The sequence below is a fragment of the Archocentrus centrarchus genome, chromosome 3 (genome assembly GCF_007364275.1).
Source record: "Archocentrus centrarchus isolate MPI-CPG fArcCen1 chromosome 3, fArcCen1, whole genome shotgun sequence".
Lineage (NCBI taxonomy): Eukaryota > Metazoa > Chordata > Actinopteri > Cichliformes > Cichlidae > Archocentrus > Archocentrus centrarchus.
Window position 1 is genome coordinate 33,688,354 of NC_044348.1, and position 25,620 is coordinate 33,713,973.

Below are 25,620 nucleotides of genomic sequence, written 5' to 3' on the forward strand. Positions count from 1 at the left end.
GATACATTTCATGCTAATTACAGTACAGCAGTACAGTTATAGGACCTCTAGAGGTGATTAAGACTTGAAGTGGTAAAACAAAATGTCACTGTGAAACAAAGGCCATCGAAGAACTAAGCCAGTTATCTATTAAAGACACTAAACTGGTCCAAATCTTGAATGTAACAAGGAAATAAACGTTTTTTGTGAGCATTTAAAACTAATACAGTGACATTTATTGGGATGGAAAATGCAAAACACTTACTAGAAGCATAAATCTGGAATGACTGAATGTGAAGCACGCTTGGCTCCATCCTTCTACCAGACCCCAAACAGCAAATACCATTAGCGGTGTGCACTTACCCAGCTGATTGTTTTGGGATTGTTTAACATTACCTCTCCCAGCGAGGCCAGGCTTTCACTGTCATTTGTTTGTCTGTCTGTTACCAAGATTATGCAAAATCCACCAAGCGTACTTTCATGAAACCTGGTTAGGAGGAATAGCATGGCCAAAGGAAGAACCCACCCACTGGATAACTTTCTTTAAAATTGCACGGTTGGGTAGAAAGTCTGGAGAAAGGTTGGGGAAAATCTGCCCTTTCCAAGTCTTCTTTTAGTTGAGGCAGTTGTTCCGATAAGTCGCCCTACCCGCAGTATTTCGCAAAGAAGTGAAATAAAATGACTCTTCAGTGTGCTTCAGGTTGGGATGATTGTTTTTATCTTCTCTTTATAGTTTTGTTTAAATTAGATGCATACTAAATAATGTACATATACAGTATTTAGTAGTAACAGTCAAAAGCTGGGACACACTCATTCATATGAATGGGTTTGAGTGGTACTGTACTGGAAGTACTGGTACTGCTCTACCTCCTGAGCCTCAGCTGCCCCAAAGTAAGAAGTATTGTTAATATTACGCATTTTAGGTAATTTGTGGCAGATTTGTCATATTACATTCTATTGAATTCTGTAGCTATTGTGGAAAATTGGCAAGTAAACTAAAGGGTTTCAATTACGTCTCTACAGTAATCTTTATCTCTGCACAGCTGACCCTAAACCAATCCGAATAACGGAACAAATACCGTGGCAGATTTATTTTATCTACTCAGGATGTTATAAGTTTTTTCAGTGCCAATGAAAAAGGAAATAGAAATGGATGAAGAATAGGCTGGTCCTCTAAAAAGACCCCCTGAGACTCTTCTCAGTGATAAGACCCAGCCATCCACCCTTTCTGCTGGGTCCCACAGCGTCATCAGTGCGGTGATGCTGAGACTGTTGTGCCACGGTGCCCGAGCAGCGCTCTTCTGTTTTTCATGGCACACAGTCATTGCTACTGCCATTAAAAATGAATGGTCATTGTGACTCATGTTCTGACTGTTTATGCAAGCTTCTAATGCGTGTTTGTCTCTCCGGAAGCCTGAATTTACTGCTCCCACACTCTTTCCTCACACACTCATTATTGTTCAGGGGACATTACATCGACTAACATTAAGTTTCCTTGGTCTTAACCTAATTCTAACCATAATCACTGTCCACCTATCCCAGCATTTACTCCAGGCTTAATCTAAACCGAGCCTTACCAGAACCTTAAACCGAGTCTTCAACTTACAGTCTTTAGGAAAGGATTGTGGGAAAGTGAGGACCAGCCAAATTGTCTTCAGATTCCTCACTCCTATTGTCATAAAGAGAGCGCCACATGGACACACACACACACACACATGCACAAACACACACACGCACACACACAGCAGCACTGTACCAAATCCTAACTGTAAAGGAACCCAAACTTCCCAAACTCTGTATTTATTTCCAGAATGCCTCCACTTTCCACTTACTGGAAAAGAGAGGAGCTTTGGTTTTTCAGTTTGTTTCAGGAGCGTCTGGCCAAGTTTCTTGTCTTCTTTCCAGCGTCCTCTGTTTTACTGTTATCGCAAATGTTTCACTTTCCCCAGGAAATTTATCTTTTGTTTTTCAAGAGGAATTGCAAGCACTACGCTGAAAAGAAAAACAAAACCATCAGCTAGTCAGACCAGAAACATGCATATCATCCTGCAAAGGCTCTTCCAGCACTACAATCACTGAATTTAGACACAGCAATGGTGGTGGTGGTGGTGGAGGCAGGTAATATGCATCATTAATGTTGCCCATAATGATTCTAAAGAATATAATCCTGTCTATTCTGCTGTTAACCACAAGCAGACACCTGTGAAAGCTCTGTAGGCCAATAGCCAGCCATGATTTGCCTGCTTTGAGCCTTTATTTGTTTATTCCCACAAATGTCACGCAGACACACAAGCTGATTAAAACAAAGCTTAGAAAGTGAGAGGTGTTCCTTTACATATCGGTCAGTCTATTTGCAACATTTAAGCATGAAATTTGACTATGTGTAAAGTAGGACCCCACTGGCTACAACAGTCTTCCCGTGTTGGGAAGGAGAGGCGGAAAGCTTCTTTGGATTCATTGTTGTTGTTTGGTGGAATATGATGCTCGCTGATGTCTATCGCTTAAACACACAAATAGCTCGCATGGTTTTGACACACACACACACACGCACGCACACACGCACGCACACACACACACACACACAGGAAGTCTGCACATGAGCACTGCCACAATAATATCAACACACTCTGTCTCATATTTAGGGAGTGTAGGTAGATCTAAATTTGAAATGAAGTTTGATTCTCAGTATTTGATAAACTGTAGCAAATACTCTTTTGTTTTTTGTGTAAACCTAATCCATGGCATTGACTTGGTGGAGCTTGCAGATGAGCTTCATTTGCAGCTTTATTGTATCGGTGTGTTGCCAACCGTACAGCAGAAACGTCATACTGTAAACCAAAGCTTAAGGGGGGGAAATAATTTCATCCTTTTTCAACAATACCACAAAGTCAGTTATCCCCCTGTAGAGCTTTAAAAGAATAGTTGAACACTCTTCAGCAGGATTAATCAGTTTTTTGTTTAAATGAAATGTTTCCCTATGGTAACTTTTTAACTTTTTAGACCTTTAGTCCCACGCAATCCAAGTAAATCTCTCAACACAATAAAGTGGAAGCAGCAAAGCTCCTTATTTATGAAAAATAGTCTAAACAAGCTTTCTTTGCACGCAGGACAAATCTGGCTTTTTCCACATTTAAGCACCAACACTGGTCCATGAATTAGCTTCACCAATGAATGCAGTTTAATCCTGGTAGGACAAAAGATTAACCCAACTGGAAGTTGCATTTGTTGCTTCCAGCTGTTTGTTAAATACCTGCAGCTTAATACGTTTACCTACAGGATCCATATACAGTAAACAGCTCCCAAATGAGAGTTGAGTGCATGCATGTGGCACAAGAGCAGTGCTAATCATTAATAACTGCCAGTTATTCCTGACAGCAGTGGTGAAAACATAACAGCAAATCCTGAACTCTGTCACAGGTGTCAGAACATTTTTATTTTACTGTTAATAAAAATCCACACTGATCGCTGAAGTCATAAATATTTTTCTTAATTTTTTTAAAATTCAAAGTCAGGATTTGCATTAATGCTTAGTGCACCATCATTTTTATTCACATGGATGTTCACCATAACTATCCTGACCAGATTCCCTATGTGTGCATGAAAGCATATTTTATAGTGTCCAGAGTTACTGTGGTTGGATAAATTCTCACACATGGACATAATTTAGTGTTCAGGAAATTATAAACTAATAAAACAAATTTGGCAGCAGAACAAAAGGCAGTTTTTGGCTTATAAGTCCTAATTAATCGCTTGGGCTACAAATCGTACACTTCATGAAAGTAAAAGTTCTTTGCATTCAAAACGCCGTTGCTCCTGTAGGTTTTTTAAAGGGACAGTTCACTGAAATTACTAAAATAACAGTACGAGGCTCAGTGGGGACAGACTTTCTCTCTGTATGCTTGTTTCTGAGGGTATTTCACTTAAACACGGATCGGCTATCTCTCTGTCTTGGGTGAGGTTCAAAAAGAGTAATCCTATAAACTCAGGACTCCATACATTACAACATGTTTCTAATGATGAGACAGACCAGCATACAGAGTCAGAGGGAGCATTGGCTAAACACTGTTAAAAGTGAATCAGTATTATGAGCTGTATGAGTGATCCACAAATATATGTCCATAGAAATTTCTCAGCTAAACTGACTTTTAATTTCTGTTTGACTACAAGCACTAAGGTTTTGAAATGTGTCTCCATGTGTGGGGGGAGATGAAACCGTAACATCAACCATAAATGGAGGTGGAAAACAGCAATCCGGCAGTGATAATGGCCTGCCAGCTAAAACAGCTACAGAGTCCTCACTGTTCAGCTAATCTCACTGACAGATTGCTTTTGTCATAATAATTGAGACAAGTTTGTGGCTAGCAGACTTGAGTTTCAACAACAACAGAGCAGCTGTCCAAGGTTTGCAGCAGTGCAGCCCTGTCGGCCTGCTGAGCCCAGAAATGAATGAAAAGCATAACAGAAAGAGAGCACACCAACACAGTGAAACCTGGCGCTGTGGCAAAAAGCACAGCAGCTGATTTGCTTTAGTTCTGTGGGACAGGATGCTTCATATGAAAGCGATCTGTGAAATGTAAGTATGCGAGCTGTGCTTTTCTCTGGCAGAGATGCATTGGATCGCTTCTCAAGCACTCCTGTGCCTGGCCTATTCTTAGCCTACAGGGCAGTCACCCGACTGGAAAAGACTCACTCCAGAGAAAGAGGGGGGGCCTTATTTTATCTTTGATGCTGCCCCGAGAGCAGCAAGACATCACCCTCACATGTCAAGATGCTTAGTGGTGCAGCCCGTGCCTCATGGTGGCAATGATCCAGATGCCTTTGGAGGTCCACTAAAGCTGACTTTGACATTTGAGATGATAAGGACACACACACACACACACACACACACACACACACACACACACACACACACACACACACACACACACACACACACACACACACACACACACACACTCATATCCTCTAACAGCCACTTTAGGATAGTTCCCAGTGCCCAGACATGATGTAGTGGTTTGAACCAGCATCTGCGGACACACATACTGTATATCCCCCTGTTCTGGGTGTCATGCATCCACTGCCAAATCTCTAAAGAAAATAGTTTATTTAAAACTTTTTTCTTCAAAGCTGCTTTAACATGGTGAGTAATATTCAAAGATGGTGTGGTCACATAAATGATAACAGCTGTCTTCCCTTCCCTTCTGCTGTAAGGTCAAGCAGAGGGCACACCTGAATCAGAGGATGATTGCAGACTAATAAACTCCTGAAGTGAAGCAACTAAAAAACTACTTGAGCTCACATCTCCTCACATCATTAATAATAATTACACACTCATTATATGCTTAATCTCATAGCAGGAATGGTTCATTTTGCTCAGGTGTTGTGTTTTGTATATATTTAGTAGTTGGAAGACTTACAGTGCATATAACTTAGCATGCCAGTATTTTAAAGGCTTTGATTGCCATCACGCAGCCAGATAGCGGCTCGTCCTGTATCTTTTTTTCTGTTGTTAATGTGACAGTTGGACCAGAATGGATATTAGTGAGATCATTTGATCTTAATCAGCAGCTGAGTCGAGGCTCTGTGCCTCAGTTTCACATGAGAGATGTAAGATTTTAGTCTTTGAAAGCACAGATGAATTTTTAACAGCATTCCTGGGTTTCAGTGCCTTTATCTCAGTGTAGGTTACTGTATCACACTGCTTTCCTGTTGGCAGAAGACAGATATGAAATATTACAGTACTTGCTAATGTATTTGCAAATGTGTGCACCAGACTCTTATTGATGGACGTGTCATTTGTTTGTCTGGTGGATATTCAAAGTTTTTGCAGGAGTTTTGCAAATTCGGGTGCATTTTGAATTCTTTTTCCTCTGTATGTCAAGACTATATTATCTGTAATTTACAACATTTTTAAATCACTGATGGATGGATTCATTGCAACCTGTCATTTTGAATAATTGCAAATTGCTTATGTAACCCACGTAATTTACCATAATATCCCTTCCCATAATTGGATGAAATGACATAATTGTCAAACAATAGGGTCCAGCAAACAAACAGTCAGACAGGATTAGGCACAGCTTGTCCTGAACTAAACAGACAAAAAAACAAAACAAAACAGTCTTTGTCAGTTTAAACTATTCAGCTTGAATTTACACTGAGCTGCAGCAGCCAGTGGATCGTACAGGAACTGCACGAGTGGCTTTTTAAGTGGTCAGCGCTTGTGAAAATAGATTTGTGAGTGTGTTTTTAAAGCTTTGAGTAGCTACTCGTGTCTGGGAATGCAGAGGACATGTGGTGGACAGACAGTCAGCTGGGTGGCGTGTTGATCTCTCGGTCCTTCCATTTCACGCTATGACGTGAGATGAGCAGCGATGAGGTGATGGATACCAGAGAAATGTTGTAATTATACAGGCTTGCATGATATTGGTAGGATTTCTATTTATTTATTTATTTTACAGTGACTCATCTTCCAAAGGCCAGGTGCTGTAAATTACCATCCATCAATTCATCTGTCTGTATTTTCAACCAATCATCTCAACCTAATCATATTAAACCAGCTGGCAGTGCAAATTCTATGCTTCACTTGAATTTATGTACAGTGGGAATTACGTATCTTCTTCTGTTTTAATGCATGGCACATGTTGATGTTAAATATTTGAAATGTACCATCACTTATTAATGTGCTTGTGTAGTCCTGTAATCCACCGGAGAATTTCTGCATCTTTTAGCTCATTGCTTTGCTGTAGTAGACAGCTGTTTCCAGGAAAAAAAAAGGAGTCACACAGTTGCTGCAGATCTGTCATCCATGATGCAAATCTCTCATTCCACCACATCTCCAAGGTGCTCTGCTGGATTGAGCTCTGATGGCTGCGGAGGCCATTTGAGTCCAGTGAACTCGTCGTGTTCAAGAAACCAGCTTGAGATGATTTGAGTTTCGTGACACGGTGTGTTATCCTGCTGCAAGCAGCCACCACCAGCATCCTGAACCTTTAGCACAAGGTCAGATGGATCCTTTTTTTAATGTTTTTAATACCAAATTCTGGCCCTATCATCTGGATGTCACAGCAGAAATCAAGAATCATCAGACTGGGCAACACTTTTTAATTTTCTGTCGTCCAGTTTCAATGAGTGTGCAAACTGTTGCCTCAGTTTCCTGTTCTTAGCTGACAGCAGTGGCATCTGAAGCGTGTCGTTCAGAGATGCTGTTCTGCAGACCTTTGCTGTAACGGGTAGTTATTTGAGTTGCCGTTGCCTTCCTATCAGCTCGAAGCAGTCTGGTCATTCTTCTCTGACCTCTAACATCAACAAGGCATTTGATCCCAGAGAACTGATGCTCGCTGAACATCTTTTTTCCCAGACCGTTCTCTGTAAACCCTGGAGATGGTTGTGTGGGGAAAATCCCAGTAGAGCTGCAGTTTCTGCAGTACTCAGACCAGATGGGAGGTCATCTTGACCATGTCTATGCACCTAAATGCACTGAGCAAATGTACGTAAAAGAGTGGCCGGCGAATGTGTAATAACTAAAGTAGTGAAATAATATTTATGATTCATGACACTTGTCTTGATTTTGTTCCTATTTCAAACCTATTTTATTTATTTTTTACCAGCACTGTGTGAGCTCCTCTGCCAGCAGTAATATGACCCTCCACAGACACAGGAGTTGTGAATCTAATTTGATGGCTCTCTCTCAGTGATGCTCAGGGATACATCAGCAGCCAACTCTTTGCCTTTTATTTCCCTGTCTGTCTGCCTTGCATCGCTAAAACCATCGAACTAAATTCAAAGTTGTTTTGGGCCTGCTGTAAAAACATATGTGCTCTGGTTCACTGTGTTCGAAAGGTTGGTGTGATAATAGACGAGCATGTGTGCTGGATGGAGCAGCCTCTCTTTAGAGGAAGGAAACCCGAAGTGTCTGAACTACACAGACGAGCTCTTTGTTTTTCACACTGCTTCAGAACTCATGAAGTCAAACTAACTGTACAGTAACTGTAAGTCTATAAAGGCAGGTGATATTTGTCTGTGGCTGCAGGTTCTGTGCTGCTCTGGAGGTGAGATATTAAAATTTCTCACCTTAGAAACTGAAATCCTGAATGGAAACAGGTGTTATTGAGTTTGATACTGAATATGACATCAGTAACTTCCAGTAAATAATCAGGTACGTGGTTAAATATTTTACTTATTCATCAATTGTGTAATAATTGTGTAATAAAGTGTAATAATAAAGTACCTTTAAGACTGCATTGTTTATTGCATTACAGACTAGGTAAGGGGTCACATATTTTTTTACATTTTTATTCAGCCGTGTACAAATGGTGAAATACAAATGAAAGCCTAGAGTGAAGTTACTGAGCTTAGTCATGCTGGTTTTTGATCTAAAACCATGTTAATGCACTTTATCAGATGGGGAATATGTCACATCATCCAGTAGTTACAGTTCATGATGAATTGTAATAACTCATTCATAGAGTAAAGTTAATAGCACGTCTTAAAGTTTATTTATTACTGTCTTGGAAGGTTTTCTGGTCAGAGTCAGTCAAATGTGAAGTCCATGGAAATATCACTCCAGTGTATGAACTCAAAGATGTTCTCCATCATCACTGCATCAAGAAACAAAAAGAACCAGCACAAACCTGTAGAACTGTAAATACGGTCACGATGGTTGGGAAGCGGCGGTGTACCGTGAGCCTTTCGAAACTCAAATCTGGTTTCAGGTCTTCTCGGCGGCCCTTCCTGATTTCAACCACTTTATACACAGGGAGCAACCAGATCCATTCATATCCTGTTTTTAGTAGTAGCTCAGCTTTAATTAGTAATATGTTTCATATTCAATTTATGTACTAACTGTGCATATTCTTACTGCTTCTGTCTCTGCTCTCAATAATGAGATTATCAGGGAAAATGTTGCTTTATGATGCACATTTTTACTTTAAGCTTTTGCTAAAGAATCGCTGGTGAAACAGTTTGTTTTTTACCAGTTTTTAATGCTGCTCCTCTCTCATTGTTTCACCTGCAGGCGCTGAACAAGAAGGAGCACAGAGGCTGCGACAGCCCTGATGCAGACGCATCCTACGTCCTCACTCCTAATACTGAAGAAAAATACAAGAAGATTAATGAGGAGTTTGACAACATGATGAAGACTCACAAAATTGTGAGTTGCATTGATGTTTTTTGTTGGTTGTCAACATTTTGCTTCTGTAGTTTGTTTAGTGACTGTATCCCACTGGCTTTTCCCACCCACATTTTCTCTGTAGGTTTATGAATTTTCCTTCTTTTATCTGTTGCCCGAAAGCTGTGGTAATAATATATCTGATCACTTTCAAGAGTAGCCTCAAAGCAACCCTAAAAAACAGACATGGAGACAAAATAACAGTTGTATTTTACCACTTCATGTATTTCATTTTAATATTGATGAGCTATTTGTCTCTTACTACCTTCCCAGTCCACAGGACAACAGCAGCAGCACTTCATGCATGTAGCACCAGGCAGCATGGCCTACAGTCACAGTGCAGGAGGAGGAGGGGCAACTTCCCAGGCACTAGCTGCAGCCACAGCAGCTCTGGCTGACAGCGGGATCCTCGCCTCACCTCACACGCACCTCCACAGAAACATAAACTCCTCACAAAGAGCTCCGAACACTGGAGGTGAAGGTGGGTAACTAAAAGTATTGTTAAAGTACACACTGCTCCGATGACAATCACTCAAAGGAGAGCAACTGTACAGAGAACATGTATTTAAATTAGACAGTGTAGCTGCATTCAGCAGCGATGCAGGAGATAAAGCATGCATGCATTCTGCACAGGAGTAGCTACTTTTTTAAAACACTGATTTGAAGACTGACAAACAGCAGTTGGCTGTTATTTTTCAGCAGATATGAGATCAAAAAGCTGCTTGTGCTGAAAATGCTTTTGAGCAAATGGCAAGTGAACCATCTAAAGCAATTTAAAATCTTTCTAATAAAATAAAAAGCAAGAAGCATACACAAACAACAATTGGATGTACGCAGAGTGTTTCGAGGTGATTACTGAACATAAAATATGAGCTCTAATAACAAGGCCTTATTTCTGTATGTGTGTGTTTGTGTGTGTGTGTGTGTTTATCCTCAGGTGGTCTCCAGGGTAGTTCCGAGCTGGCTCTGCAAAATGGATCAGGACCCACTGGTACGTATCTAACAGGAGTTTAACGAACACGCTCTGACATATATGTTGCATACGCACAAACACGACTCCCTGCGTGTGGTTCAGTATTTGCGATTTTTTTTTTTTTTTTTTTGTCTTGTGATCCCATGTGAGCAGCTACATGTGTGATCTGTTTGAACAAATACTTATTTGTTTTCTTAATTTTTGGAGCCCTTGAGGAATTAAAATTAGCCATTAAACTGCAAAAATGAAATATTAGGAGGAGAGCCCACAAAAATAAACACAATTTCACATTTTTATGCTTTCTCTTCTGGCAATTAGTTGACGGCTCTTCTGATTTGAGTTCTGTTAGTGCTTCTTGAAGGAGTAGGAGTTGGTGTAGGATGGTGATGGATTTGGTACTGGTCAGCTGAGGCCAGTGCAGGGAGCCTGGATGCACCTCAGTGTCATTGCTCCTGGTTTTTGTTTGCTTCTGCTCTCATGCTTTGGTCCTCAACCCCTGCTACAAACTGTCTGTGCATAATACCCCTCCTGTCATGTTCGTGCTGTCCCTCCCAGAAACGCTGCCATTATGTAATGGCAAGAGAGAGAAAAGATGAATTATTCATTATTATCTCCTGTATAATATATAGTTGTACTTTCTCCAGTCTGCATGCAAAGCTTGGTCGTGGACATGTTGATTTAATGGCTCTAATACACGAGACTGTAATACCCCCACTCCATTTTCAAGTGCATTCTGGATATTTAAAACTTCTGCTAAATGCATGATGCTTTCCATTAACAAGAAAATATCCCTCGCAAAATACTTACTAAGAAGTAGTTACAATCAACACTTAAGCAAAAGTCACTTTTTAACATCCTCTCATTTCCACATTTCTGTGTTCAGTGAATGGATTTGGAAAGATTCTGCCACCAAAATCTCCTCCTCCTCTTCCACCTCATGGGAACAGCCTGGTCCCCACCAGCCGCAAGACAGACCTCCGGGTTGTCATCCCTCAGTCCAAAGGAATGATGCAAACGCTGGTAAGTTTTTATATATATATATATATATATATATATATATATATATATATATATATATATATATATATATATATATATATATATATATATATATATATAAGCTTCATATATTTATTTAGGGCCAGTACAGAGCAGAAATTCCTAAAAACAAGCTGAGATAAACACAACCATAACTGTGTTACTGGCTGTTGGTTGGAGAATCAGAACAGTACATTGTGTTTTCTAAGCCTGTGGTGTGCTGGAGTTAGGCATGCGCAGGGTAAATATGTGACACAGACTACCACAGAGTTGGTCAACAGTTTTTGAGAACAATTGGTTTGACACCATTTGGAGCAGATGGTTGGTGGTTTTACAGATGGAATCATAGTTCCTTTGAAGAACAGAGGATGCTGGCAACAACTCGCATGCCTCATTTGACTGACTTCACTGCTACCCTGTTATCGTCCCTTCCAGTGGACACGGGCTTCGTTCACTGTTTTTATTGTGTACTAACCCTCTTTTGATTACAGTTAAGGTTCATGTATCTATAGGTGAGGCACAAGGTCCTGTTTGTGGTCCACTGATACTCTGGATTTTTTTAAACAGTAACATTTAACCAGCAGCAGAAGGCTTTAAGGGAGTGTGGAGAGCAAAAAGGGGAATGCAACCTTGAAACCACGGACTGTTGTCTTTCTGCAATTTAGCTTTTTATTAGCTTTTTTTTCTGCATTCGTGCACAGAAAGTCGTAGCCCAGTTATCCACCGGCTACACCAGAAGGCTGAAAAACTGCCCATTGTACTCAGAGGCTGACTCAACAGACGAGCCTTGAGAGTTTCCAGATTGAAGTTTGTCACATATTTGACTTAATGCGTATATCTCATCATACAATCTATGTAATGGGTGTGACTCAAAATGGTGTTCACACTAAATAGCAGCTTAAACTAACACAGAAAAGAGTTTCTGTTTCAAAGCCAAACGTGGCATTTAAAAAGTCATTTGGATGGATTTGAAGCCGAGATAGCAAGGGTCGGGGGTCACCACTGTTAATTATAAGAGCAAGTTGTGTATGATATTTTAAATGGCTGAAGATTTTAGGCATTTCACAAGTAGCAGAAACAAAAGCTGGAATTAGTTCAGTGTGACTTCTGTGTAGTTTTGACACTCTTGCTTGTTCACTCAGACACCTCCCATGATCCTTTTCTCAGACTGAATTGAAACGCTTATCAGATAAAAGTTTTGGAAAGCAGCCGCTCATCTGAAAAGACTGACGACAGTCTGAGTGAGCAGCCAAGTCACATGCCTCTTTGTGAGCGGAGTGCAAATTCTCGGTGGAAGCTCAAGTTGGATTTAGACTCAGTACCACTAGATCTCAAATGCAGAAATAATATCCAGTTATATTCCAGCAGCATCTCAAAATGTGGCGCAAATAAGTGCTTTAAAAAACTGCACAGCACAAGAAGTTCTGGTCTTTGTACGCGTGACATCTGAGCACTCGTTTCTGTGAGGTGACTCAGAAGTCTGTCTTCCTTTCTTCAGACTCTGCCGCTGTGCCGGGTCGCTGAAGTTATTGATTCGCCCTTAACTCTCCTGCTGTTGCTCTCGCCTCCCACACTATGCTCAAACATGATGTAACGATTAGTAAACAAAGGAGACGGACACTTTTCTTTTTCTGGTGACCGACCAGCTCCATTACTCTGCTGGTTGCACTTTCCAGGGGATTTTTTACATATTAGAAGGAAATGAGTTTCTGTTTGCAGTGTTAAAGTCCAATCTTTTGGAAGAAAAAAAAATTCTTCACCTAAAAGTAAACACGAGTAATGGAAAAGTTTCACATATGTGCTTTATAAGAAGAGAATATCTATTTAGAAATGGACTGCAAATTCAAAGCACACTATAGGAAGCTCTTAAATGAATATCACTGAAGTTCTGAGTGACAAAGTTTCTTGTGGAGAAGTGGTGAATCAATTCCAATTCATTCCATATTAAGTAATGATCATAATTCCTCATCATTCTGCTTATCTTATCTGTTTATCAATTATTGGTGATGACTGAGTGTCAATTTATAGCCGTCATGTTTGTGGGAATCATTAGTTTAACTGTCAGAAACTCTTAAATTGTTCACAGTTTGAAAGCTTTATAAAAACAGAACCATGATGCTGCTAATGCCTCCACCCTGTTCAAACCAACAGAAGAAGCCACCCGTGTGTTCGTTTCTGCTTTTCATTCACTCCAGCAGAAGATGCTGTGTTGTGGTCACGCAGCTCCTCCTCGGTTTGATCGTTCTGAAACTGCCTTTCACTTCCTCCTGCGTGTGTGTGTGCGCGCGTTAGTGTAAACAGCGTGTTCACAGGCGAGAACAACAAAGCAAAAAGACCCGAGGAGGTCTTCTGCATTTCTTTACAGGATGTCTGTGTCACTGCTGACATCACTACCTGCTACCGTGTTAGCTTTCATTTGGATTCTGCCGTGCATGATTTGTAGTCCTCGGATGCAAGGAGACCACAGAAAGCTGATGGGAACACGGGGGAATGAGACACGCGTGGGTCGGTTAACCCATTGTTTTATGTTTGCTGAGCACTGAATGACCTGGTTCAGGGTGACGGGGTTGAAAATCAAAAGACGAGTAAAAGAAACTCCCAAACTCTCGGTGACGTGTTGAGTTAAGGAGCCGCCTGTTCTGAACCAGCAGCAATGACTGATTAAGAATGAATTACCTACAGATATTCAGCTGAGTGTGTGTGTGTGTGTGTGTGTTTTGCTGCAATCCTTGTTCAATTCATGTGCACCCTCTGATTGGCTAGAATAGGAATCGTATGAAATTAGTAAGCAAAAGGGCCTTGTTTTTTTAAAAGTATTTTTTAGTACTCTTCCACAAAACGGTGAGTTTGCAGTCTGTAGAAGGGAAAGTTAGTTTATACTGACATCTTGTGGTTGAAACAGGGCATCACAAGTCTTAATTCTAGAGAACAGTATAATTGTGATCTAAGCACAAAAAAGCAGAGAGAGAGAGAGACAGCTTTAAGACTTTTAATGAGTGAACTTAGTGATTGTGTATCTATGTTTAATACTTGTTTTCAGAATAACCAAAGGATGAGTGGCAGTCAGTCCAGTCAGCCTCTGTCCACACCAGTGGTCTCTATCACCACACCCAGTCTGCCTCACCAGAGTCTGGTCTACGCTGGCATTGGCTCTGCCTACAACAACGGTATGTGCTCTTCATTAGTATTCGTGCTAGGTTGCTGAATTCAGCTTGGCCCCGATTGACCTCAATATTCTACAGGAGGCCAAAAAGAAAAAAAAATGTATATTGCAGTTTGTTTTATTTGGTTGATGTTGAGTTAATTAGGTGCTGTTAGGTTTCAGCTCTTTTGTAGTGATTTGACCAACTGTATCTGGGAATGTGAAATGATTTCTTCCATTTTTGTGTGTACTCCATTTTAAACACCATCAGATCTTTAAAAATAAAAATAACATAAAACAGCAGCGACCTGAATAAACTTAAAATACTCATTTTAAACGTGACTTGGATGAAAGCAAAAAGGTGAAAGTGAAAAATGAATTTCTCACTGAGGGTAATAGCTTGCCATCCTGCCAGCTTTAACAGCAATAACTGCAACCACGTACTTTTGATATCTAGAGATCAGTCTCTGTCATGGATGGTGGCGCTTTGACTCACTTTCCTATGCAGAAATACTTTAGATCAGTCATACTGGAGGGTTTTCAAGGTCTGAAATAAGGTCTGAATAAGTTTTGTTTTAGTTTTAGCCTGAATTGTTTCTAATGACTCAGTAAGGAATTCCCTGAACAAATAAGATATAAGATAGGGTACAAGAGCGAAGGCTCTGACGATAGGCTAAAATGCAGTTGAAGTAGGTGTTAGGAGGCAGAGGAAGAGCCTCATTAACAATAACAAAAGGCCCCATCAGTGTCTGCAATTTGCAGTTTGCACAACCTTTTATTAAACAGGAGATGGGTAAATGCTTCTGACATGGCGCTGCGATTTCCAAGAAGAAAACTATTGCTCATTGTTCCCAAATGGGACAAAACTGCAACTTTAGACCTTTCCACGGAAAATGAAAAGAAGTCTGATGAACGCTGGCAGCACATTCTTTGGTTAGATGAAACCAAACCAAATTAGTCTGGATCGGATTTTGTACAGCATGTTTGGTGTTGACCTGGCCAGGACGACCACAGAGGCTGCACAGTGGTAACTGTGAATCACGGAGGTGTGAGTGTGCTGATATAGGGCTGCATGAGTGCACAGGGTCTAAAGGAGAGGACGTTTATAGGTTAGAATGCAAAGGTGTATGAAGCTTTTAAAAGAATCAGTTTCGATGCAATGTATCCAGTCTGTATTCAGTTATACAAATGTTAAAACACACTGTAATTGTTGCCAAATAATATTATGGTGAAACATTTTAGTGACATTGTTGTGTACTATAGGTATATTTAACACAATGATTTTTATATATGTGCATGTGGACAAATACGGGGCTCTTATTTTCAGCAAATTTCTAAAAGTGAAATATTTGTAGGCAGCTTAGCAGCTCATAATGAGAGTGTGAGAAAAGTTGTGCTGCAGCTTTTACACTTCTACCAAAGTTTTATTAATGAAGGCAGATTGTGACCTGCTGTATCAGTCTGATGCTTTTTCATCACCATGGTGTTACATGTAGTCTCTCTCTTTCAGATTACTCCCTGAACAGTGCAGAGTTGTCAGGCTTCAGCTCCGCTGCAGGCCACTCTCTGAGCTCCATGGCAGCGTGGGAGCAACAGCAGCTGAGCTCCATGGGGTAAAAGCCTGACACGGTTAACCCGTCTCCCTTCATAATTTATAGATTAAACGTTTCACCGTTTCTTGACACAGATTTGTGTGTAGACATACCAGTTTGTTGACATAAAGTTAAACATTACCTCGTATGAGCAGCATGTAGAGTAGTGGAAAACTACTTTACAGTTTAATGCAATTTAAAGTGTATCACAGTTGAGTGCTCATAATAAGACAGCTGTTAAACAACAAAAGCAAGAATATAAGAAAATAACCATAAAATAAAATAAATGTTTTAATAAAGAGACAAATTTTCAGAGGCCACTCTGGTTTACACATAAAACCAGAGTGGCCTCTAGTTACATATGTTTAACTCTACCTATGAAATTCTGTGAAATACAATATTGGCTTCTTAGTTTCAGAGTTTAAAATAGCATAAAATAGAAGTACAATTACCTCTGGTTTTTATTTTATCACATTATTATTAAATGCACTTAATATCTACAATTTTCAACCAGAGAAAACGTTTCTGTCTGCAGGCCAATTACAGTCGTGTCACCACCAGGTGGCACCTTCACTCCACAGTCACAGCCTCACAAGTCTCTCTTCCTCTGTCTGCAGGTCAGGAAACTCCAGTATCCCCATCAGCACCAATCATAACATCAACATCAAAGCTGAGCCCATCTCTCCGCCCCGTGACCACCTCAGCCAGTCCGCATACATGACCCATCCACACGCTCACCCGCATCCTCACTCCTCCGCGTCCTCATCAGTTCGAGCAGAAATGGGGAGGTCCCCCTCCGACAGCATCGGCTCTTCCTGCAGCTCCCACGAGGGTGGCAGTGACCGGGAAGAGCTGCAGCGGCCGGACTTCCACTCGCTTCCTGCGAGTCGGTCGGAGGGCAGGGAGAGTCCGACAGTCAAGCGACTCCGAATGGACAGCTGGGTGACATAGACCCCGGAGCCACATGAAGACGGAGCGCCGGGACAACAACAGGAAGGACACTGTTATGCAAATGAAATGTGGTTTTTATTGATGTGCTCTGCTGACTTTTCTTTAAATTGATATATATATATATTTTTTTTTTTTTCGGTTGTTCAGAATTTCTTGAGAAGGGCTGAACAATATTAGTCTGAACATTCTGGATCTGAAAAACATGAAAAAAAAAACAGTGGTACTTCATATAATCTTCTTTTACAAACAACTAAAGCTTTGCAGATTAAACATCTGGGTCCAGCTGCAGTACAGTTCCAGTGTAGTACAATTATTTCCACATGCAGTGGGATATAGAGTTAAAAAAGCATAACTACCAGTCTTTAATTCATAAGCGGTTAAAGTTACTGGGTGTCAACCATTTCATTTCTGATCTTCTCAGGGTTTAAACCATTGAATGAGTCCATCGTGAAAGCAATACTCCCTCCACATCATCATCATCATCATCATCACCTCTGTTACTCCTCTTTATAAAAACATTTATTTATATCAGCCAAAGCAGTATACTGTTTTCTATGTTGTGTGTGTTTTTATATTGTGCACAGAATAATACAATATTTGATTCAGATTTAAAACCGGAAGCCATGGACACTTGTGTATGTACTACCAAAACATGTCACTATTGTTTGTATATAGTACCTTTAATATATATCACTATTGGTGTAACTATGCAGTTTTGTCAGTGTGTTTTATCCGCCAGCCGCCGCACTGTCTCCCCCTCAAACTTTAGTTTAATGGGATCTTCCTTTCTCAGATAAAGCTGCATTCAGCTGCTGCTGTGTTGCTGCAGCACGTTGAAGTTGGTAGTTTTACACCAGATGCTCTTCCTGACACAAGCCTTAAGGGGATTTGTGTCTCCAGTTGGGATTGAACCAGCAGCATTTAATTCATTCATTCATTCATTTCTCTGTGAATCTGTGATTTGGAAAAACAAGTGCATTATAAACAAATTTAAAGCTGTTGAAAAACTGTCCAACGTATGCCTCTGTTAGGTGATTTTAAAAAAAACGAGGTCGCTTCAGAGTAAAAATACAGCAGAACATTAAGAGGAACTCTTAATTTGGCTGTTAGTGTGTATATAGAAACTTTTGGCTCAATATTTATAAGCTTTTACCTGTTTGGCCTTTGGAACAAAAACTATAAATCTACAAGCAGAACATATTAGAGCAGTGATTTGGGCCCTAATGAATGGTTACACACTTATTTATCTCTCTGCAAGTTTAATGATTTTTTTAAAAATAAGTTTATTCATATAAAACTACACATCTGAGATCACCACAGATGAAGATGGTTAATATGAATATTACTTTAATGGCACTGAATGGATCCACTAAATAATAGGTCCATTGAAATTTAATGCTGAGAGAACGTGACCTCCAGAGAGACGGGAATTTACTGAATGACTTTATGACTGAGCAGAAGATGATTAAACGTGAGAAAATGCAACATGCGGGTAAGTACAAGGTAGCACACGTGGTGAAAAGCAAAGGCTGCAAAAGACTAACCACAATGCTTCCACTGAATGAGAGCATGGCTGGAAAATGTAACGGGTTTGAGTATGAAGTGAAAGACAGAAACAGAAAAGAGCCAAGTGAAAGTTTTGAAAGACATTCATGATGCATTTAAAAAAAAACAAACAAAAAAAACTCTAAAAAGTATTCCTGAGTCTCAGTGACACAACCACAGAATTAGGTGTCTGGTATCTGGGTGCGCCAGGCCTACAGGGTGTAAATTACAACTGTGAAAGAAGCTGTGATGCTGATAGGAATGCAGCAGTAAGATGAGAAGAGAAACCACACACATGCACACACAAGGAACCCCCCACCCCCCACCCTCCCACACACACACACACACACACACACAAGGAAACAGCGTGCCGCGTAGAAGAAATATTTTGTATTGTTTGATACCATCTCCTGGTCAGTGATTAAAGCTTAAACATTAGTAGTAAAGTACTTATTTATTTATTTATTTTTTTGATTACATTATTTCAGCTGCATAAGAGACTGTAAATTTGACTGTATGCAATTCAGTTAATATAGCAAAGCTGTCTTATAAGAAGTGTGTAGCGTTTGTTTGTAGCAGCTCAGACAGAGGAGTCCACATGGGCCTTGGCCTCAGTTACTCAGTGCGCTGAGGTGGGGAATTTAAGGATGGACGGATTAAATGTGCCAAGGTTAATGGGAATTATGAGCGCAAACAGATGTTTGAGGGAAGGATTAGTTTAGGAGCCACAAAGGGCTGCTCTAAAAATGAGCCTAGCCAATCAAAATAAGCTACTATCATCATTATTATTATTAATCGTGGCTATCCTACATCAGTAAGATGAATGGAGTTGTGATTCAGCCTTTCACGAACACATTTATAGGTACATATTTCTGTTGTTTGAAGTCATTTTAACAAGAAGATTTTAACACATGCTGCTGGCACATTTAACCACAACCACAGTTTGTTTCTTTCTTTTTTTTTGTTTTTTCCTTTTGTGTGTGTGAAGTGTGATGTCCGGGGTGCGCGACACCAAATAAATCATTGAGAAGTCACATTCTATATTTGTTTCAATGGTTAATAAAACACGGTGTTAGTTTGATATCACAATTGACACATATGTTGATGTAGAGGTGAGTAATCAGTTAGCTGTGGTGATATACGTTTTAGTAAAATAAGAGTTTAATAGAACAGCTTTTATTTTACAAAAAGCGCATTGCTTATGTAATTTTCTGATAACTATATTTGTTAAAACAGTGAGTTCATCAGAAAAAAAAAGCCAGATAGACCTATCTTTAAAAAAATAAAACGTAGCCTATACTTTTATAGTCTACTTACAGAAACGCAGATATCTTTTAAGGCTTTGTTGAAATATTTTTCCATCTGCCCGTGTCTTATCTCTCCAGTTTATATAGATTTTACGGTTCTTTTCAGGGTCGCACAGGGGTCCTCGGAAGAGCTTTTATTTTGAAAAGCCCATAAGCGGCTTTGGTGTGTCATATTTGATGCTAAACGGGAGAGGAGGAGGAAGTCTGTGACTGCAACAAATTGCAATCGATGTGCACAACTGTTGCTGTTTCGTCATTTTGACCACAACGTTTAGCTGAAATGAGGTGAATAAGGACACATAACTTGGAGGTTTCTTGCAGCGGAGGGTGAGAAAACGGTGAATATGATTTTCTTTTTATTGGCGAGAAGCAGAAAGTTACCTGTTGGGGTCTTAGAGGTGCGGCTGGCCAGGTGAGTTTTCTTCCTGCCCAGGAACATTTTCCCTGGCGGACAGGTGAGAAGCCCTCTTTGAGCTGTCCGTTTGCCCCGTGGGGAATATTTCATTTAAGCTGAATTAAAGGAGCCTTACGAAGAACTCCCTTCAAACATTTGGCAACGTTTTTTCTTGCTCACAGACGGACACGTGCAGTTACTCGTGATTTTAAACAGTTTTTTATAGATAGAAATTACTCATCAGTTCGGCATTGAAAGCAAACAAAAACTGGTTTCAGTGGTGAGTCTAAAGACTCATGGTCACCTCCCAGTCCTGCAAGACGCGGCTGGACGAAGCCTCCTGGTGACACGGGAGGCTGAGCCGTGTCCTGCGCGCCGACGCAGCGAAGGCTTTAATATAAACGGCCGCATCGGAAGAAGTGCCGTTATTGATCACATTTGTCCAACAGCGATTCAGTGTCTTAAACTTTCCAGGCTTATACCGGCAACATGCTTCTGCTCACTGCAGCAGACCGACACACACCTTCATGTTTCAGCAGACAGAGAAACCACACTTGAGTTTTCAACTCTGATGTTGACTGTCAGGCGTCTGAAACGTAGCCTGTTGGATCAGCAGATTGTTGTTCAGTGTATTCTGTTCTTTTTTCTGTGTTTTGTGCGGCCACCGTGGGTCTTGCCTTATATCAAAGTGTAGGAACCACACACACTGAAATAGCCGCGTTTCAGGAAATAGCTGTCATGTTCAGACAGGAGAGGGCTGTGATGCAGTTACTCAACACAATAAAGCAACTGAAGGGAGAAAACAGCCTTCAAAGCGCATTTATGGAGGTGACCTTTGTACTTGTAAATAAATTAAGGGAAAACCCAAATGTCTTACTAAGGTGTTGGGCCACCACGTTTCCAGAAGAGGTTTAGTGCATCTGTGCATTGATTCTCCAAGTCTCTGAAACGCTTCTTCAGAGATGGAGCAACTTCCTTCCAAATCACATGTAGTCTCTGTGATGCCAGCTGAGATGCTCGCTGTCTGCTCAGTACAAGAGGTGCTAAAATGGACTGAGATGACTGTGAAGGCCACAGCAACCATTCAGTGGTGCTGTGGATAGTGGGAATGGTCATCCTGGATACAATTATTTCCTTATAGGATTAATCAGAAATTCGGTTTGCGTTTAGCCTTCAGCCCTTTTAGGAGAGGTGGATCAAAACCAGGTCAATAAATTACACCTACAGCCTAACAGAGCCGGTTTTCCTTTAATTTGTCACATCTCTACATGGTAAAGTAGATATTTTTAAAACGAGGCACAATTCTCTGTGATTTCTACGGGATCTTCTTTCAGAATTAGAACTTGTATACAGAACATTTCAAAACTGAAAAAAGCCTTTATTGCTCATCTGTTTCAGGGAAGAGTAAATCATTGGCAGAACATAATTTAGATCTCTAATATTTAGAAGACCCATTCAGCCAAAGTACTTTAATGTTTAACCACGGATTAACCCAGGATCATTATAAAACGTCATCATCTGTTATTTGTGTCCTATCAGGCTCTTTTTTGTTCTCCAACTGCAGCGACCTCATTTTGAAATGGGAGTCAGATTGTGCTGCGTGCAGATGATAGTTTTCTTGCAGCCACTGATGCATGTGTGAGCCTGCTTTAGTTTTTGTAATAAGTGAATGATGCTTACTGCATAAGGAATCTTGTCAATTATAATGCCTTTCTACTTCCTAGTGGCAAAGACTGGCTTAAGTGTGTTATTGCAAAGGCTTTTTGCACGGAGATTTCCTACAGCTATGAAAAAGCATAAGCTGACAGACATTTCCTGCTTGGTCAGCTCACAGCTAGTGTTCATTTTGCATTAGGCTGTTATACACGAATCTGTATGCATTCTTTGTTTAAACTACTTTGTTTTTTGTAGGTTGAAAATTGTGTTTGCAAGCTAAGTCGGCTCAATTTGAATGTTTCTGTAGTTTTTTTTTTTTTTTTTTGATCGTTAAATCTGCTTAACTTTTCATATTGCTTTAAGTGAGATCAAACTTTTCATGTTGCACAGTCAGTGTAATCCTAGTCTGCTTGTGGCCCGCACGAGAACACTGGAGAGCAGTGAGTTAAGTCTTGATAGTTTGCTTTGCTCCTGTAACGTTTAAAACGGCACTCTGGGGGATCCTCATCAAAGCGACCCACCTCCCTCGTGGTGGCTCAGTGTAAGCCAGCGCATTCAGAACATTTTAGCTAATGTCCATAAACTTTATCAAGAAAGATTAATTGGGGATTACACGAATACAACTTGAAGAAAAAAATGCTCTACACATAGTGTTCTGAACAAAAGCTAATCTCCAAGTAAATATACAAACTTTTTACTGGTTAATATCACTGATTTAATGTTGTTACACGTACAGGAAAGGGAAACAGTGTCACCCAGTTTAGAGATCTTTTCTCATGAGTACATAGCAGTTGTCACCAATGTGTCTTTCTTGCTATAATTTGAATCTGTGTGTAAACAGTATTTTTTCATTCTCTTTAATATTATAATATGCATTTAAACTTGACCTGTGCTGTAGCTTTATTACTGATCTGGTTACCTTCTGCCCTGCATGCTCAGTATATTGTTGGCAAACAAAAACAAAGCCATTTAAATTTCTCCGTTTTATGTTTTTCATCCATCAGTAATCTTGAAGTCTGTGACTTTTAACCTTTTGCACCTTTGCTGCCTTTCTAATCGCAGTTTAAAACTCGCTGAACGTTCATCTACGTAAGAAAGTCAGATAAGTGACTTAAAAAGAGGAAATGTGAGGAGGGGGTGGGCACACGGCCTCAGCATCTCCTTGAACTGAGCTGGATTTGCGCTAAAGCCTTCACTCGGACCTTGACTGTTCTGGCAGTGATGTGCTGTAAAAAGGACTCGCCATTCAAACCTGAACTGGCTTCTATTTATGGCCTCAATTAGCATGCATTTTTAAGGTGAGACATAGTGGGTAAATGCAGTGGGTTTTTTCCATGAACTTGTTCCGTAACATTTCAGGATGTTAAAAATACACATTTAGGTGTTTGCTGCATTTTGTCTATGGGAAATTTATGCAAATGAGCACACACAAGGCCGTTTAAATATGCAAATTCAGTAGTTCTCACATTAAACATTACATTTCTGAGCACTAGTGATATTAAAAAATGGTCTTCAACAGTCATCTGAGAAGCTTCTAGTAATGCAGAAAATCCCCCCTTTTCTCCTGGAGTGGCTTTGATCAAAGTCTCATTCTGCCCAATGGAAAAGTGGAATTGAAGCATCATCATGTGTCCATAACAGATGTAATATATATCATATACCGCTCTGCTGGGTGACACCTGGTTTCTTATCTCAGTCACATGGTTTTATGCTTTATGAACAGAGGGCTTTTACTGCCCCAATTCCAGAAAAGTTGGGATGCTGTAAAAAATATAAATAAAAACCATTTCAGCAATTTCTGTCTCACATAAACCTATATTTTATTCACAACAGAATATAGAAAATATGTCAAATGTTTAATCTGAAAAAATGTACCATTTTAGTAAGAAATAAGGTCCTTTTGAATTTGGTGGCAACAATGTATCAAAAGATTTGATACAGAAGAGGGGAAGCTGTACACTGGTACACATGGCTCTGTTGCTGCTATCAAATTGAAAATGAGTAAAAAAATTATTCCTAATTATTTTTTCATCTTGAGTAGCGTAGTGGTGCAGAGGTTAGCACTGCTAGCCTCACAGCAAGAAGGTCCTGGGTTCTAATGCGCCATGAGGCCGGGTCTTTCTGTGTGGAGTTTGCATGTTCTCCCCGTGTCTGGCTTCCCCCCACAGTCCAAAGACACGCCGTTAGTGGGGTTAAAGTTTAAAGTTAACTGGGGATCCTAAATTGCCCATAGGAGTGAATGTCTGCCTCTGCGTTAGCCCTGTGACAGGGCGTACCCCGCCTCTCGCCCTATGGCAGCTGTGATAGGCTCCATTTCTGTTGTCCAGGTGATGCCTGACCTTTGACCCCCTTCATCATTTTGCTGGTGATAATGTTTGATCCTGGAAAAGCTCTGAGTCTTTGTAGTCAAACGTCCTGCCATGCAGTGATGCAGTGATGAGAAAGCAGCCCTGCTGGCACTCGTACACGTTAAGTCTGTGATGAACAGTAAAGCAGGAACGGGAAATAAATTAAATTCCATGTTCCTGTTTTGTTTTTGTTTTTTGAAAGGTGCTGCCCTGTGGGATCATTATCACCACATTTATTTAAATTTATGATTTAAAAAAAATCTTCATGATTGAAGCCAAATAAAAAGTTAAACTGAACATATTTAACTCTTAATTTATGATTAGGAGCCAGTTAAGGTGACTATTTAATTGAACTTATTCATATTGCAGAACATCGTTGAACTTTTTCAGACGTCGGTGCTGCATGTGGAAACACAAATTCCTCTTCTGCAGGGAACACGGCACGGAACCTTCCAGTAAATTCACAGTGAGCGAGTGGGCATCATGTGATCTTCCTCCTTCATGTTCTATCCAGGCAACACCCTCACGTTTCCTGCTACGTGCTAATTGTGTGTCCAGAAATGCCAAATTAGTGCAGTAATCAGACCTGATAATCACAACAGTGGGAGCAGTGGAAACGAGCCGTAAAAACAACACTGACTTTCTGTCATAAACTTGATGTAAGTAGCTTTTTCATGCATTCAGCAGTGGACGTTTTCGCTCACGATAAATAATCTTTCGTTTTTTAAGTTATGACAGAAAATTCATTTTTTTTTAAAATTAAATAAGTACATGTTTACTCTGTACTAGTAAAGAATGTCTATAATGTGGAGCTAATGAAATAAAAGACTATTTTATAAATGCTTTTATGTTATTAAAGAATTATACATAAGGATGGAGATATTTTTCATCCATGAATAAAGCAAACTGGTGAAATATTTCTAAAACTTGAAGGAAATAAATTAATCACCTAAATTTGTCATTCAAGGGTAAAGATCTCAACCCGTATTAAATTTAAGAAACCATTTAGACCATTTAGGCATCCTAGTCAGGCACCTGGATTTCTGCACTTAGGCTGCTCCCCTGTGGCCTGGCCCCAGAGTAGTGGGTGGATGGATGGTTGAATTTTAGTGTCGTAAAATCATTGTATTTCTTATTGTTAGGAAATGCAGATGAATTTAAAATTATAAATCAAAGGGCTGTTGCCTCACTGTGAGAGTTCAGTGGTTTAAAGGTGACTGAAGTATCTGTTGCAAACCTGTGACCGTTTCTTAAAAGCTCAGAGAACATAAGGAGTGAAGTCGATAATGTAGCGGCACGGGGATTCCTCTGACAGACTTTTACCAATTTAAGAAAAACATCCAGTTGTGATCTGTGTAAGATGACATAAGATTAACATACTGTTTGTAGAAACGCAGTAAAGATAAGTGATTGTTGAACATATCACAAACAGAATGTCACTTTTGAAGTTAGAGGAAGTAGCCAGATTTCACACATGGCGACAGCATATCGAGTTTGAGGCACTGAGGCAGTTACAGTCACAGCGT

The 25,620-nt window shown here is 40.1% G+C and overlaps 2 protein-coding genes across 9 annotated transcripts in view; both read left to right on the forward strand.

Annotated features, from left to right (window-relative positions):
* The window catches only part of LOC115778097 (myocyte-specific enhancer factor 2A-like), a 41,593-nt gene extending 24,075 nt beyond the window's left edge, over positions 1–17,518 (forward strand). For all 4 annotated transcript variants that reach the window (XM_030726125.1, XM_030726127.1, XM_030726126.1 and 1 more), the window contains exons 4-10: positions 8,996–9,130; positions 9,422–9,629; positions 10,086–10,139; positions 11,005–11,141; positions 14,200–14,326; positions 15,812–15,914; positions 16,511–17,518. In XM_030726125.1, coding sequence (XP_030581985.1) covers positions 8,996–9,130; positions 9,422–9,629; positions 10,086–10,139; positions 11,005–11,141; positions 14,200–14,326; positions 15,812–15,914; positions 16,511–16,844 — 1,098 coding nt within the window. In that variant the 3' untranslated portion in view covers positions 16,845–17,518. The remainder of the gene's footprint in view (positions 1–8,995; positions 9,131–9,421; positions 9,630–10,085; positions 10,140–11,004; positions 11,142–14,199; positions 14,327–15,811; positions 15,915–16,510) is intronic.
* Positions 17,519–19,884: 2,366 nt separating this feature from the next.
* mctp2b (multiple C2 domains, transmembrane 2b) overlaps positions 19,885–25,620 on the forward strand; it is a 45,635-nt gene continuing 39,899 nt past the window's right edge. For 3 of the 5 annotated variants that reach the window (XM_030726399.1, XM_030726403.1, XM_030726400.1), the window contains exon 1: positions 19,892–20,034. The gene's annotated coding sequence lies outside the window, so the exon portion shown is untranslated. Of the gene's footprint in view, positions 20,035–25,620 lie in introns of all 5 variants that reach the window. The other 2 variants (XM_030726402.1, XM_030726401.1) reach the window with 2 other exon arrangements.